We start from the raw sequence: 15,858 nt of genomic DNA on the forward strand, positions 1-15,858 counted from the left end.
AAGACCATATCTAATGAGTGCATTGAACTGATACACCAGTCTCTGTATACTTGTCATTAGGAAGTACGGGTTTATTTTAGCACCGAAGTTTTCAAACTGCTCTAGCAGTGCATATTTCCATAGGGAAATAAAATACTAAGGTGGTAAGTGTCCCGCTGGCCTTCACTAATGTACTTCTGCCACCACCTAAGGAGACAAAGCCATTGGACAGCTCGGGTATCAACTAGCTAATGTAGAGGAAGGAAAATCAGGCAAAGAATAGACAAAAGCAGTTTGTGTCACCAGAAATCCTGGATAATATGAGATACCATGTGTCTAACAACCTGTCCTACTACGTGCACTTGTTTGGAAAAGGGACAAGGGACAAGGTACTGAGCTAAAAATGAGTGAGGGCACAAAAATATCCACACTATTCATGTCACCTTAAAAGTACTGAATAGGCTCTTTCTTCGGCTGAGTTTTGAAAATTGAAAGTCATGGAACACAAGATTCAGTTTTAGTGACCACTTTTGGTGGTTTAACTCCATCTTTGCAAATAAACAAATAAGTAATAGCAATTAATTAAGGAAGCCAAGTGGTAGTAGTTTCATTCTGGGACCAACGTTTAGTATAAAATGTGCACAGGAGTTAATGGGAGTTATTTGCTTCTCAGTCTACAGGTGTCAACTGGGAAAAACTTATTCCCAGCTATTGGTATATTGAAACACAGAGAAATATGTAAGCAAAATTTGATTAAAAAATTGACCCTCAAGATCATTCCCAAGGTCCAAAGAAGACAAGTTTGATTGCATCAGTAAAGATTAATTCTAGGGAAACCATAATCTCTGTCATAAAATATCACTTTGCTGAGCCTGTTTCTAGGAGTCCTTCCTCCTAGAGAGCCTGGCCTGAATAAGGATTACAGCAGTGGTTTTGTGATATATGACTTAACACACCAAACAAGATTTTGTGTATGTATATATAAGAAAAAGACCCCTCAGTGGAGCCCAGAGCACTGAAAGGCCTGACATCCAACAGTGTGATCTTTTCCAACTCCTACTAAGCAATTTTTGGAACACTGTTGAAAAACGAAAACTGTTCTTTTCACAGTCTTTCCTGGCAGGGGAAAAAAGGAGCTCAGTCCTCAGGGTTGGTTGGATGTCTTGTCCCCATGCGGATTGAGTGCAAAATTCAAAACCTATGGCCACACAGCCTCACCAAGATTCTTGCCTGGGCGTCCACAGGATCCCTTTAACCTCTCTCCTTTGGTGTGTCTCTAAGACAAGAAAGCATGCAGTGTCCTCCTCTACCCATGACCACCAATAGAGCCCATCTGGCTTTTTGTCTTTCAGGTTGTACAGGAAGAGATCCCCATTCCTTCCAGCTTCGTGAGGCTGAGTTACCTGAGCAGCCGCACCCCTGGGTATAAAACCCTCCTCCGGATTCTTCTGACACATTCGACCATTCCTATGGGAATGATAAAAGTACACCTCACGGTAGCTGTGGAAGGGCGACTCACGCAGAAGTGGTTTCCTGCTGCAGTTAATCTCATCTACACATTTGCTTGGAACAAGACTGACATCTATGGTCAGAAGGTTTGGGGCCTGGCAGAGGCTTTGGGTATGTTGAACTAATTCTATGTAAATAGCATTATATTCACCAAACAGAAAATACTAGTTGCATACTAATTTGTATATGGAATAATTATGTACCAAAACATTATGGTTTTCTTTTCTTTAAAGGATCTAAGGCATTTTTTCTTTCAAACCACTCTCTTTGGACCTATTCAGAGTTCCCTTTTGACAGATTTTTGCTTCAAAACTAGTTTAGTTCTCCTCTCAAGACGGCTGCACACCAGTGTCGTCCCACACTGTCTGACTTGTAACTGTCGCCAGAGCTGAATATTGCCTTCTAACTGTGACCTTTGGTGTGTCGTTCTTTAGGCCATGTTTTTGGGTTTGACATTTAGACTGTCATTTCCACTTAGAAACTACAAAATTTTAACTTATAGGCATCTCCACTTATTATCTCTTCTGTCTAAGATAGTTAGACTCCATTAACTTGTTACTTCAGTAGGTTAAATGCAAAAAAAAAAAAAAAAATCATCGCACCTTCCTAGTCTTTGATTTTCTGTTATTTCAAGACTCTAAAACCTAGAATCTTAGAGATAGTAGGGACCTTTGGAGGTCCTTTGGGCCTATGGTTCTCAGATATTTAATTCGGTCAGACAAATGACATTTAAAAAAATTAGACTGAAACAGATTTGCCAGCTTTTTATTTTGCCGAGCAAGAATATCTTAAAGAGAAAGGAAAAAAAAAAAAACCTGCTACCATCTACTACTCACCTACCACTACCGTAATTTCATCAAGGAGAGGGATATCTAACATCAGAAAAGGGAGTATTCTGTCTTTAAAAAATGACAGTAAACAATCTAATACTGATGCTCAGAGAGAGACAGACAGACGGACAGCAATGTCTTTTTTTCCCTCTCACCCTGTAGAAGACAGTGAAAACTTCCTAACGGACCTGACACAAGTGTGTGGAGTCACAGCTGGGAGCCATTGATTCTTCTGCCTTCAGGCACTATCTCATGGAAACCACCCTTGGACAGAGGAGAAGACTATTTTTAAAGTTCTCCAGAGGAGATGTTTTCATATTCTCCCTTGGAAGTGTCTATCATGGAATAACTCCCATATAACTGACATATATCTTTTAGACTTTGGTGTGTCAATTTCCTCCCTTTCTTTCCAGAGGATAACTAATAGAGGGCGGGGAAACAAAAACTGGTGACTTTTCTTTACCCAAGAGAATCTCATATATTTAAATAATTAACTCATCTCGGTTGGACTTTATTAGAAGGCAAGAAACATAGAGTGGTTCAGATTTCCTCAGTTAGTGAGGAGTTATTGTAAAGACATGGGAAAGTAAGAAAGAACAGGAAAAGGCATCAGCAAACTACAGCCTTGCTGAAGACACATTGTAGTTCTAGGAAGCCAATGTCTGCTCTGTTAACTTAGCAACAGTTCCAGTTGTCCCCTCTGCAGCCAGAGGCCACTGCCACCTTCCATGGTGACTCAGCTACACTGATGCCTGAACTCATCCCTTCTCCCTTATTAACTACCCTCCCTTTCTCTCAGCTCTTCAAACCCCACAGTCTGGTGACTTGCTCTGTACCGTGCATCCAGATTCCTCTCAGAACATCGGATTGTGTCAGCCATAGGGTAAACACCCTAAGCAGAGCTCTACCATTAGGCTAACTACCATCGAGGTTGTTGGCCAGCCTATGGACTCCTGCTCGATCCCTATTTCAGTGAGTGTAGTGGTTAAGAGAACAACTCTGGAGCCAGACTCCCTCCATGGGGTCAAATCATCACTTGTCTACTTACTAGCTATGAAATATTGGGTCCATGAGTTAATCTCCAGGTGCCACAGTTTCTCCATCTATAAAATGGGTATCATAAAGAGAATGCTACTCATAGGTTATTATAATAGGAGGATTAAATGAGGTAAATAATGTAAAGTGCTTCACACACGGTAAGCACTCAACAGATGTTCAGCACTGGTAGTGTTTTTGCAGTTCTGCTGGTGGCCAGAATATTGGGATCACAAGGTATAAAGGTATAAAGCATGGAGCCTACGCAGGAATTTGTTGTCTCAGCTTCTCTAAGTAGGGAACTAGGTATAGCAGGTAAGCACTCAGTTATTCTCCATTTCCCTCCTTGCCACACACACACACACACACACACACACGCAAACGCATACGCACATGCACATTCTCTCCTCTGCCCTTCTCTGGGCTATGAGAGGCTGGCTTCTAGGGACCTCATTGCCTGGACTCGTTCACTGTAGCACCATCTGGGGACTGCAGGGTGGAAGGAGAAGGAGGTCAGGGTATTTACCCCTTTCCCTGCCTCATTGCAGTTCTGGCAACAATTACATTAGAAGATGGCGGCTCCTGTCCGGTAGCCCCTCCTCCACACCCCCAAGCTCTCTGGTCTGTATCATCATTCCCTCCCTTTGGCCCTGCGAACCCAGGAGGCTTCTCAGTGTTGCCAGTCCCTGAGTGGGTCACCAGCCCTTGTCGATTCCCTTCACCCTGCTTGTGCTGCTGTAAATAGCCGCTTCATCTGACTCTCTGCGTGAACACTTGAGTGTGATGTGTGATTCCTGCTGGGACCTTGACTGGTGCACACTCAAACCTCATGTTCTCTCCGGGATATTATCCTAAAGCCTTTGCTTCCCTAAGATAACCCAAAATTCCTCTAACTTTTCTCCATAGGGCTTTGTTTTCCAATTCCTTATTACCCTCCACAGAACCCCTGCTGGCTCATTGACTTTCTTGCTTGTTTGTTTTTACTTTTTTCTTAAGTTGTGACACTTAGCAGTTTACCCAGTACTCTCATGAAGAGCTGACCAAGACAATGTCTAGCAGCCATTTCTTGCCAGGGTTCACATAAATGGAATTCAACCTTACTTTTTTAAATAGTGGCTTTATTGAGATATAATTCACATACCACAAAGTTCACCCGTTTAAAGTGTGCAATTGAGTGATTTTTAGTATTTTCACAGTGTTGTACAACTATTAGCAATATCTAATTTCAGAACATTCTCAGCATCACCCCACAAAGTAGCACCCCACACATGCTAGCAGTCACTCTCCACTCCTCCCTCCCCTCCAGGCCCTGACAACCACCAATCACCTTTCTGTCTTTATGGATCTAACTCTTCTGAATATTTCAAACAAATAGAATCATCCAATATGCAGTCTTTCATATCTGGCTTCTTTCTCTTGGCATAATGTTTCTAAAGCTCATCCATGTCAAAGCATGTATCAGTGTTTCATTCCTTTCTATGGAATGGACTGAAGAATATTCTGTTGCATGGATACCACATTTTGTTTGTTCATTCATCAACTGATGGCCATTTGGGATGCTTTACACCTTTTGGATATCGTGAGTGGTGCTGCTATGAACATTCATATACAAGTATTTCTTTGAATATCTGTTTTCAGTTCTCGGGGGAATATACCTAGGAATAGAACTGTTAGATCATATGGTAATTCTGTGTTTGACTTGTGGAGAAACCACCAAACTGCTTTCCATGGTGTCTGCACCATTTTACCAACCTTACTTTATGCATAAAATGTGTTACTTCTCTTTCTTTTAAATACCTCCAGTGCTAAAGATTCTAAAATTTTCTTCTTGGGGCGCCTGGGTGGCTCAGTCATTAAGCATCTCCCTTCGGCTCAGGTCATGATCCCAGGGTCTTGGGATCGAGCCCCATATCAGGCTCTCTGCTCGGCAGGAAGCCTGCTTCTCCCTCTCCCACTCCCCCTGCTTGTGTTCCCTCCCTGGCTGTCTCTCTCTCTGTCAAATAAATAAATAAAATCTCTAAAAAACATAAAAAAATAAAATTTTCTTCTTTGTTGTAGTTAAGCACTCTTAATGACTTAGCCTCTAATATGCCCATGGATTATTGAATAAACAACTAAAACATAAAGAAAAGCAAAGACTTTCTAGTATACACATCAGTGGTGAAGCCTCCATTCCTACTGTTTGCCGATGGGTATTGGTTTACTTTCTATTTTTACAATCATATTCCTGATCAAAACTTCCTGAAGCATTCTAACTATAAAATGGCCTTAATTAAAGTGCTAAAATATATGTTGTTAGTTCATTTTTAAGGCTAATTAACAGTAACAAAAACAAAAGAAAATTGATCTACCCAGAAATATCCAAAGAGAGAGGGAAAAAAGTATTACTCGTGGTATTTTATGTGCCCTTAAAGGACATAATATTTTTTTAGGGTAGAGAAAGAACACTGGCAAAGATCTCAAACAAAATAGCCAAAATAATTTCAAGCATAGTGCCTAAAATGGAATATGGATTATTTACCTTATAGGAAATGTCCTTGATAATCTTGGTTAAAGGGATTTTTTATTTACTACTTAGTCTCCATTTCCGTATACATGGAGACTAAGAGAATTTCTTGACAGTGGTAAAACTTTAGAGCAGGTGTTAGAATGAAGTTGGAGAATCTAATTCCCTGCAGATGGATTGTGAGCACCTTATGAACACAACAGACAATAAATAGTGGAGACAAAGGGATCAAGGATGTGGCCACTGAGCTCATACCTTAATAGAGATGACTGAATCTGAACAAACAAGGAAGAAAAGATTTAGTTGTACTCCTGCCCATATTTTATAATTGCTTAACTAATGTGAGAAGAAACAGACTACCTTTTGCCCCAGATATTAACAATGGTGTTATATATGTCACTTCTCAGGTTTGCTTCAGATTCAGAGGTCCTAGTATAGTCTTGTGGCAGGCCGAATAATGACCACCACTCCCCAAAAATGTTCATCCCTGGAATCGGTGAATGTATTCTTTTACATGGCAAAAGAGAATTAAGGTTACAAATGGAATTAAGGTTGCTGATCACCCGACCTTGAGATGGGACAATTATTCTGGATTATCCAGGTGGGCCTGATGTCATCACAAGTGTCCTTAAAAGTGGAAGATGGAGTCAGAAGGGGAGGTCAGAGTTAGAGGAAGGTATAACTGTAGAAAAAAGGCACATCAGGGTCAAATATTGCTGGCCTTGAAGATGGGGAAAGGGAGCCAAGAAACAAGGATATTGGTGGCCTCTAGAAGCCAGAAAAGGCAAGGAAATGGATTCTCCGTTAGAACCTCCGGAAGGAATGCAGCCTGCTGACACCTTGATTTTAGCTTAGTGAGACCCATTTCAGACTTCTTACCTCCTTAATAGGAAACAAACCTTGACCAATATTCCTACAGTCCCAGTTATAGCAAGGATTTGGGTTCAAATTCTGGCTGGAAAGTTCTCCCACTCTTATTTCCTTTTCAGGCTAGTTAAATATGAACCTCTGTCCCACCCATTTCTGGGTGATGGAGAAAGGAGATCAGCTTTAAACAAGCTGAATTTGAAGTAATGGTGAATATCTAAATTGAAATGCCCACTTAGTTTGAAATGTTGGACTCTTGTTTCCCACATAGCTCAGCTGTGGGGAATTGGTGGCATCCCTAAGGGCTAGGGTGTCTCAAAAGAAGAATGGAGGGTTGAGGGACAGCCACAGTAAGAAAGGAGTGCTTGAGATCCTAGAGTATCCCACCATTTTTTTTTTTTTTTTTTTTTTTGCAATGCAACAGATTTCACAAGTGGAAGGACAATACCAGAGTGAATAAATTATCAACAGAGATAGTGTGAACTACTTCCTTGGCAAAGTATCAATGGCAACTGATAAGATTGATTAATCCAAGTACACTATTGATCAAGTAGAAGAAGAGTAAAATCACTCCCAGGGTTGCGGTACAAAACCCAGAATCACTAGTTCATCCGGCTTAAAGATTTTGTTGTCTGATACACAGACAAGACTCCCCTGCTAAAAAAACTCCATCTGTGCATTTGAAATAATTTGGCCCTAGCACTTGATTCTCTAACTCTAAATAAGGTATGATGTCTGGAAATCGTTGTATATTATTTAGTTTCTTTCCCAACTCTGCCACTTGCAAAACAATGTAAAAAAAATCATTATTGTTAAGTTCACAGTGCTGTTAAAATTCTAGAGACGGCTTATTTAATTTGACAAACTGGCTTGTTCAGGGGCTCTGATCTGCATCCATTATATGAATTTTGTCGAAATAATTCCCTATGTCCGCCTGGGTCCGCATACATTATCAATATGTAATAATGCATTCTGCCCGGTCTTCATTTTAATTAAATTAAATCACAGCGGTTTGGAGTCCTAGAAGTTCAGGAAATCAGCCATCGCCTTTAGTAGCACTGCTATAAATAATTCTATTTTTTTCAAGGTTATTGGCAACAACAATTGCATAATTATTTAGTACAGTAGTTTGGCAAGAAAGAGTGGTGTTGCAGAGAGAACTAGACTTCCTAAAGGTTCACAGTGCATAAGAGTCTGTCTAAATTGTGTTAGAAACAAGGGAACATTAATAGTAATAGGTGCTAAGCTACGGTTGCTTTGTGCACACAAAACATCCTTGAGAATGATGCTTTAGTGTTCATAAATTTCCCTTCAGTAAAACCTGCGCAGGCTGGGCAACCACAAAAATCACAGCCACTGAATATTTTAATAATAAATGGGTAGTGCTTTACAATTTGCAAAGTACTCTCACGTACATTATCTCATTTTAATCCTTGTAACATTCCTGCCTGGTAGGCATAGGGCGGTGTATATGATCTTCGTTCTGCGGAGGGGGAAACTGAGGTTCAGAGAGCATGTGACTTGCCTAAAGCCCTCTACAGAATGGGGATTCAAACTCAGATCTCTAGGTCCTGAGTTCTGCATGCCTTTCCCTGCTGCCTCTCTTCGCTAAATTGACCAACCCACCTTACTGAGCACCCAATTCAACGCCCCAGTGGCTTTCTGTCAAAGAAGCTAGCAGAGATAATAATCTTTCATCATTTCTCTCCACTCATGAATTCATAATCGTTAACTGAGAGTGGGGCTATTTTATCCATTCAGCTTTATAGGCATAACACCAAGGATATGAGTTTTTCAAGGACCTGTGAGAATGTTTGCAACCTGAAAAATAAGTATATTGGCACTGAAATATGAAAAGAAAACCAGAAAATCAACATTGATAAATGTTTAAATAAATGTCTACAAAATGAAGCATTATGTCAGCTTATCAAGTGCTTCTCAATTTTCACACTTGCATATGAAATATGTTTAATGCAGGGTATGGGTTGTGGGTTGTATCCATTTTAATATGTTTGACAAGATGTGAGATAGGACCTCCAGAAGTAAGAGTGCCTGGAGCTTACCAGGATTTTTAAATGACCCTGATATCCTGGTAAGCAATGGTCCGTGCCCATTTCAAACTGCTGGTCACACCCATTAGTAGATTATGAAATCTGTTTGGTGGGTCGACCAGTATTTTTTTAATGGAATAAAATGGAATGGAATGGAATGACATAGAACAAAAGTGAACAGAATAGAAAATACCAGAAGGTAAAGCTATTAGGAGAGCATTGTTTTGGAAAACTTGGCTTCAATTACACGTGTGTGTGTGTGTGTGTGTGTGTGTGTGTGTCTCCCTATGTGTATGCTGGGTCACAAATGACTTTCAGGCATAAGAATTTGAAAGCCATTGGTAAGATGACATAGTCAAGAGACAGAAAACTTAAATGATTTTCCAAATCATATGTCCTATTTTCCAAGTCAGCATTTATGATTGTTTTGCCTTCCAGTTCCCTCTCCCAACCCATACCAGAGCAGGATGCAGGTATCTCTCTAAGATTGGGTGACCATCTAATTTATCATTCAAACCAAGATACTTTTGAGAATAAAAGGGGATGCTGTTCATAATTACATCACGACAACAACATAACTGGGTGCTGTTTTTGGCCAAGCAGAATACAGGGTACTTCTCCTTCAAGGCCAGGCCTGGCCTCCCTCCAATCCTTATCTCTTTAATTCAGAGCAAATGAAACATCATTTATTTAGCACTTCTGAACTGTGGGTCTTGCCCTTTATAGCTGTGATTGAGCATAGCGGGAAGAAGCACTTGCTTATGAGTCAGTGGGTTTAGCTCTGGTTCTGCCATTTACTAGCCAGATGAACTTGAACTAGTCACTCTACCTCTCTGACTCTACCATTTCATCTATCAAGTGGGAGTAAATATATCTGCCTCATAGGTTTTTGTGAGTCTTCAAATTAGGTAATATACAAAAAAATGTACTTAACTGTTGTGTGTTATACAAATGTAAGGTGAAATTATTTTTGTGATAGTTATTAAAGAGGCCATGGATGAAAGTTCCAAAAGATAGGTAACCCTTTGGTGTCTGGTCTCTCTCAGATGACAAATTACCTACCCTGGGTAATATCCACTGCATCTGCAGTGCTTAGTGGATCACCTGCATGGCACATAGAGCAGCTTAGTAAAGGTTTGCTGAGTCATTAAATAACAGCCTCCTTCTTTCCTAAAACCTCTCCCAAGAAAAATGCCTAAGTACTGCTAGAGGATAGTAATCTTTGTCTTAATTCGCACTGGGAGGAGGAAGGGGTTGTTCGTCATTTGTTTTTGATACACTAGAGAGAAACCCACCCTCTAGCCACCCTAACCTTTTTTAAATCTCCCAGAGATACCAAACCTCAAGGCCTTGCACACATGCTGCTCTCTCTAGAATGCTCTTCCCTGTACTTCATAAGATAAACCCCCTTCTGCATAAAGAGGCTTTTCCTTGTTTCTCCATTCCACCTTAAATTCTCTTGTTACACTCACTACTAATACACTTCATTTTCCCATCATAACATTTATCACTCTGTGTGTGTGTGTGTGTGTGTGTGTGTGTGTGTGTGTGGTTTTTGTTTTAGATTTTGTCCTCCCACTAGAATGTGAGCTTCATGTGTCGTGGGGGAGGGAGTCAGCGGGGGGAGGGGGGGACATTCTGTCTTGTTCTGTGTTTTTCATCCTCATATCTCTAGTTCCTAACAACAAAAGATACCCATTAAATACTGCATATTTGTTTAATGAACAAACAAATGAACAAGGGCAGAGGCTAAAGTGAACCCCTTAGCCTTGCCTATGTAATGGGATGACGTGCCTCCAAGGAAGAGGAGAGCTGTGTCCAGGTACACTAAGGCACTCACAAATGTGAGTGTGAGCCAGAACATCATCCTACCTTCATGGCACCTAGGTCATCCACGTTCTGGGTTCACTTCTACACAGCAAGGCTCGAACAGAGCAGCCAGGAAAAAAAAAATCTCGTTATGTTAGATTTCAGTGTACAGGACCTCTTGTGTGGCTCCCTCACTGCTGGATGCTTTTTACTTTTTCTACTGTCCTTTTTCTTCATCCAACTACCTCACTTGGAGCACTATCATGTCTAAACCTTATTTTTGTAAACTGCTAGGGTATCGATCCCAAGTATTACCAAATCAAATCCAGTGATTCATTAAAAATAATAATACATTATAACCAATCTTTAAAAAGATTTATTTGCCAGGGGTGTGGTGGCGTGCAGCAGAGGGAGAGGGAGAGAATCTCAAGCAGATTCCCCACTGAGCGTGGAGCCTGACGACCCTGAGATCCTGACCTGAGCCGAAATCAAGAGTCAGACACTTAACTGACTGAGTCACCCAGGCACCCTGAATAGAGTTTATTTTAGGATCACAAAGATGGTTCAACATTAGGAAGCCTATTGCTATAATTCACCACCTTAATAGATTAAAAAAGAAAACTATGTGAATATTTCCCTAAGTGCTGAAGAGGCACTTGATAAAAATTCATCACCTGATTCTGACACTCCTTGTGAGCCAGGAATAATAGATAACAAAACATTTCAGGTCACTGGGCAATGTGTCAAACTGAGGAACCTCTGGGGTCATCCTATCCTATGATAAATCACCAGAGAATAGGAAAAGGTAGAAGTTCTAAGAGCACATACCTGTTCTCAGTAGATAGCACTGTATCTATATAGTCTTGGTCTACTGTCGCCATGGTCTTCATTTGGTTCCTTCGGTCTCTTGTCTTTGGTCGTTACTGTTGTTGTTTTCCATTAATCTATTTTAAAAGAATGGGAAATGTTTGTTGTTCTATTTAATGATTCTTTTTGGATAAGAAAGTTTTTATCTTGTTGTTAGTTACCTTTTAAATGTCATGAAATTATTTTTACATGTTCCTTGAGTTCATGAAGTAACATGTCAGTTTCTCACACTATCAGACTACTTTTACTTATGTATTGCCTTCATAAATGCAACCATTATGGTTTCTGAAGCCTTAGCCTGAGGCTGTTGAAAATCATCTGCTTAATCTTGTCATATTTTGCACATTAGCTTCCTTGAATAACATCTTTACCTTGGCTATTTATTGTCAGTCTCCTATACCAGCCCTTATAGATGAATGTCACAGTCACTGAATTGGATGTCAGGGGCACCGTGGCCCTCAGCCTTCTTGTAGTCCCCACATTATACAAACGTTGCTGCTTGGAGAAGTAGAATGAGCATTCAGTTCTTTTGCCCAATGTCCAATGACTTCGGGGGAGCAAGCTGCTCTCTTTCTTTATAAAGCAGTATAATAAAGTCTCCTTCATAAGCCAGTGTCAATATTTGCAAGATGACTAACAGTCAAGTCAAAGGTACGATCCTGTGACCAGAGGACAGAGCCCTCTGCAAATGTAACAGTCCTATCTTGACCATCAATGACTCTTGGTGAAGAAACGTCCCATTAACACCTCTGTGTGGAGGTGAGGGAGAAAACACAGGAAGACAGAAATCCAGACAGCATTAAGGGTGTCACGAGGGAGGCAGTCACATAGTTTAGAAAACGCATTCTGCTATATTAATGGATCTTTTCTCACCTGCCTTCCCAATATATACGTTCCAGCATGGGACCACTATACCAGCTCCCGGGAAGTATAGTCCAGGACCCCCCCTTCCCCACCTATCTCAGCCCATTGCCAGACCAGTGTGTCTTCTGCAGCTCCTCTGAAATGTTGTTGAATAATGATTTTTTTCCTTCCTATTACACTCTTCTTCCTCATCCCCACTCCAGAGCGCCAATGCTGATTCTGTGGCCTGCACCATGCTGTGTTGATGATCAGATGTGATAGGCAACAGGCTGCCCTGGGAAATGGTGGTGGTCCGTTCTGCTCATAGCTGAGACTCAGCTGTCACAGTACCAGGCAGAGTGTAATGTCAGGGCTCAACATTTTCATTGCCAGCCCCGAATAGCCCCTCTCCCCCCTATATTTAATTATATGAAAAAGCAGGCATTTAGCTCATTACAGTCCGCCTCCAGGAGAGAAGTCTAGGATTGGTAGCTTCTGTATTGGCCAGTTTCCTGTGCATTTGGAGAGTAGCTCAGCTCTGTGGGGTGAAACGTCTGCCTTCTCCTAAACCGACTGCAAATTCTAGGATTATGCTAAAGTGGGCTGCTGTCAGAAAGAAACCTTGCCTTGTTGCTCTGAGCAAGAAGCCACATGCAAAAATACCCCAACACACAGCCATTCTCATTAAAGCTAGTTGAAATTTTGGACAAGTCTTAAGTATAAATTATAAATTTATTAGCTCATAGAGCTTTCTCCCAAGAAAGTAAACCTAATAAAAATTAGAGGGAACTTATTAAGTGGCTGCCTTGTTGCTATTTGCCATGACTAGGGGGAAAAAATAATATCATTGTGGGGTTTGCAGCCAATGCACTTTTTTGTTGTGGACTAGAGAGCAATTGAGAGAGCAGATACGAGGTGAAAAGAGTATGTCTCATTACCATTGCAGTGAGAACTCTTTAATTGATACTTTATATAAGCATTTCCTGCCACAGAGTTAGGAGGATCTTTAACTGTTACTGAGAGGGAAAAATCTGGCTCCAAACCACCACTGGAGGTCACCAGGGCACACTATTTATTTGCAAAACTGCATCATCACCTTCCGGAGAAAGGATTCTAGGGGAGCTCACCAGACTTACAATGTACAAAAAGCAGATCCTGACAATGGTAGGGAAAGAGATGATGGCTTTCAGGGAACTTGTAATTGTCGCTGTGATTATTTATTAATCAAGACTTTTAAATGTTGGCAAGAGAAGCAGAAACCATGTTATTCGACATACCAACATGGCCCTAAGTATGCTTTCTCACCACCTGATTTTGCCAACATGAGATCCCATCCTCTCTTCGGCTTTTGGGTTTAATCCCCAACTAGAATCGATCAAACACAATCTTGAAAGAATGCACTTTGGAATCACAGAGTGTTAGAGCTCAAGGGGCGCTATGAAAATTATCTAGTGCAAAAGTCTTTGATCTGAGATCTCTATTTGGATTTCAGGAGGTCAGTGAACCCCTTAGAATTGTATATAAAATTTTGTGTGTGTCTGCATTTTCCTCTTTTTTTTTAAGATTTTATCTATTTATTTGAGAGAGAGGGAGAGAGAGAGCACGAGCAGGGGAGGGGCAAAGGGAGTTGGAGCAGGAGAAGCAGACTCCCTGCTGAGCAGGGAAGCCTTACTCGGGGCTCGGGCTCGATCCCAGGACCCTGGGATCATGACCTGAGCCACCCAGGCGCCCCTCATCTGCATCTTTCTAGGAAGAAATCTAGGAAGAAGATTCTTAACTTTTATCAAATTCATAATAAAAGTTTCCCTGACCCAAGAGGGTCTAAAAATCATCAATTCTAGTCCATCCCCACCCCGCCCTGGCTTTCTTACCAGAGAAGAACGTGATTCTCAGAGATGCAGAATAATTCGCCTGACACCAAACAGCTAGTTAATGGTGGACCCAAAAGTTGAAGTGTTTTGTGACTCTAGCTCTAAAACCAACTCTTTCCACTCTACCAGAGTTGTTTAGCAAGCACTGGGGGCCATGATAAGATATCCAGGAGATTGTTGACAGCAATGATTTGTGCTATGACTGTAACCCAACCTAGAATACCTTTGAGATCCTTTTCCTTCACTGAAATTCTCTGTTTCTATCCACCTTAATAGAGAACAGCATTGACACAGGATGATCCAGAGCTAATTTCCATTTAGAAATTATTTCCATTTTATGATTAGTCTTTCCCGCTCCCCATTGATCTCCCTTGCTAATAATGCTTGGTTAGGGCTAAGAATAAAATGAGTTTGCATTCCATGAGTCTTCGCCAGCTGATGGCAGGGTAGAAGGGCATCCCCATCAGGACCAGCTACATAATTTGCAGGGCCCAGTGTTAAATGAAAATACAGAACCTTGTGTTAAAAAATTATTAAGGATTTCAAGGCAGTGGCAGCAGAGCATCGAACAAAGTATGGGACCCTTCAAAGCATGGGCCCCTGCACGACTGCACAGGTCACACAGCCAGTGAAGATGGCCCTATAAGATCCCTATTAAAGCTTTGGTAGAGCACGGGACAAAAAGAAGCCAACCTATGATTTAAAATTGGCCACAGATGATCCACAATGCTAGAGAGTTGTATATTCATAATCATAAGGACTTTTTGGCTTATCTGTGCATATGCTCACACACACACATGCACATATAAATCAGTTTGACTAAAATTACCATCATTTCCCTTCACCCAATGCCAAAACCCAAAACTAGTTTGCTTTAATTTTTCATCTTAGGACCTCTTGTTCTGGCATTGTTTAAGCACACATTTTCATTACCAGTTTTCATAACCAAATGACAAAAGGAGGAATGAGTTCTCCAGGGGCATCTAAAGAGTCAGGTGGAGACAGAAACTGGAAAAGCAATGGCCAACTACTAGCTAGGGATATTTGAAGCTGCCAGAAAGGGGGAAAGCAGCTTCGGGGTATGCAGTGTAATGAGTCAATACTCTCAGGCTTAGAACATTATGAGGACAGAAAGCATTTTAAATTCAAGAATCAGAAATCTGGGGTTCCGACAGGTAAGCAGGTTTACCAACTGAGAAAATGGCTGGAATTTGGTGTACTTGAGTTAGCCATATTTCAGGAGAGCAGAGGCACCCACGCTACCTCGTTTCCCACTTCCGTTTTAGTGGCATTCCAGGGTGCCAAGTTTAATGCACAACATCTGTGCTTCATAAGAGTTGAGGCCAAATGTTGGGTGATATCCCCTTGGTTAGCTCTATGCAGAAACCAAAATCTAATGTGCACAAGGTGGAATTTACACTTGCCGTGCTTTAAGCGAACTCAGACTTCTTGGCAAACTAACGGCCAGTTAGCACAAAAGAAAACATAAATTGGGCAAATCGATTTGTATTAGTCTCATGTGTAGTCAGTTGTTGTATAAGTGACCCAGTACTCCGAAACCAGCTTCCTAAATGCAATTTGCCCTCTAGAGAGAGAAGAAACCAGCCCTCCCTGCGCCTCTCTTAGAAAAGTAAAGAAAGATATTATAGCAGCATAGCTTAAGCCTTCAGAGAGCTTGTTTCTTCAGTTTT

At 41.1% G+C, this 15,858-nt stretch overlaps 1 protein-coding gene across 3 annotated transcripts in view; it reads left to right on the forward strand.

Moving 5' to 3' along the window:
- Positions 1-15,858, forward strand: part of TENM1 (teneurin transmembrane protein 1) — a 774,784-nt gene that overhangs the window by 643,092 nt on the left and 115,834 nt on the right. For all 3 annotated transcript variants that reach the window (XM_078065077.1, XM_078065079.1, XM_078065078.1), the window contains one exon: positions 1,332-1,599. In XM_078065077.1, coding sequence (XP_077921203.1) covers positions 1,332-1,599 — 268 coding nt within the window. The remainder of the gene's footprint in view (positions 1-1,331; positions 1,600-15,858) is intronic.

Source organism: Halichoerus grypus, chromosome X (genome assembly GCF_964656455.1).
Source record: "Halichoerus grypus chromosome X, mHalGry1.hap1.1, whole genome shotgun sequence".
Taxonomy (NCBI): domain Eukaryota; kingdom Metazoa; phylum Chordata; class Mammalia; order Carnivora; family Phocidae; genus Halichoerus; species Halichoerus grypus.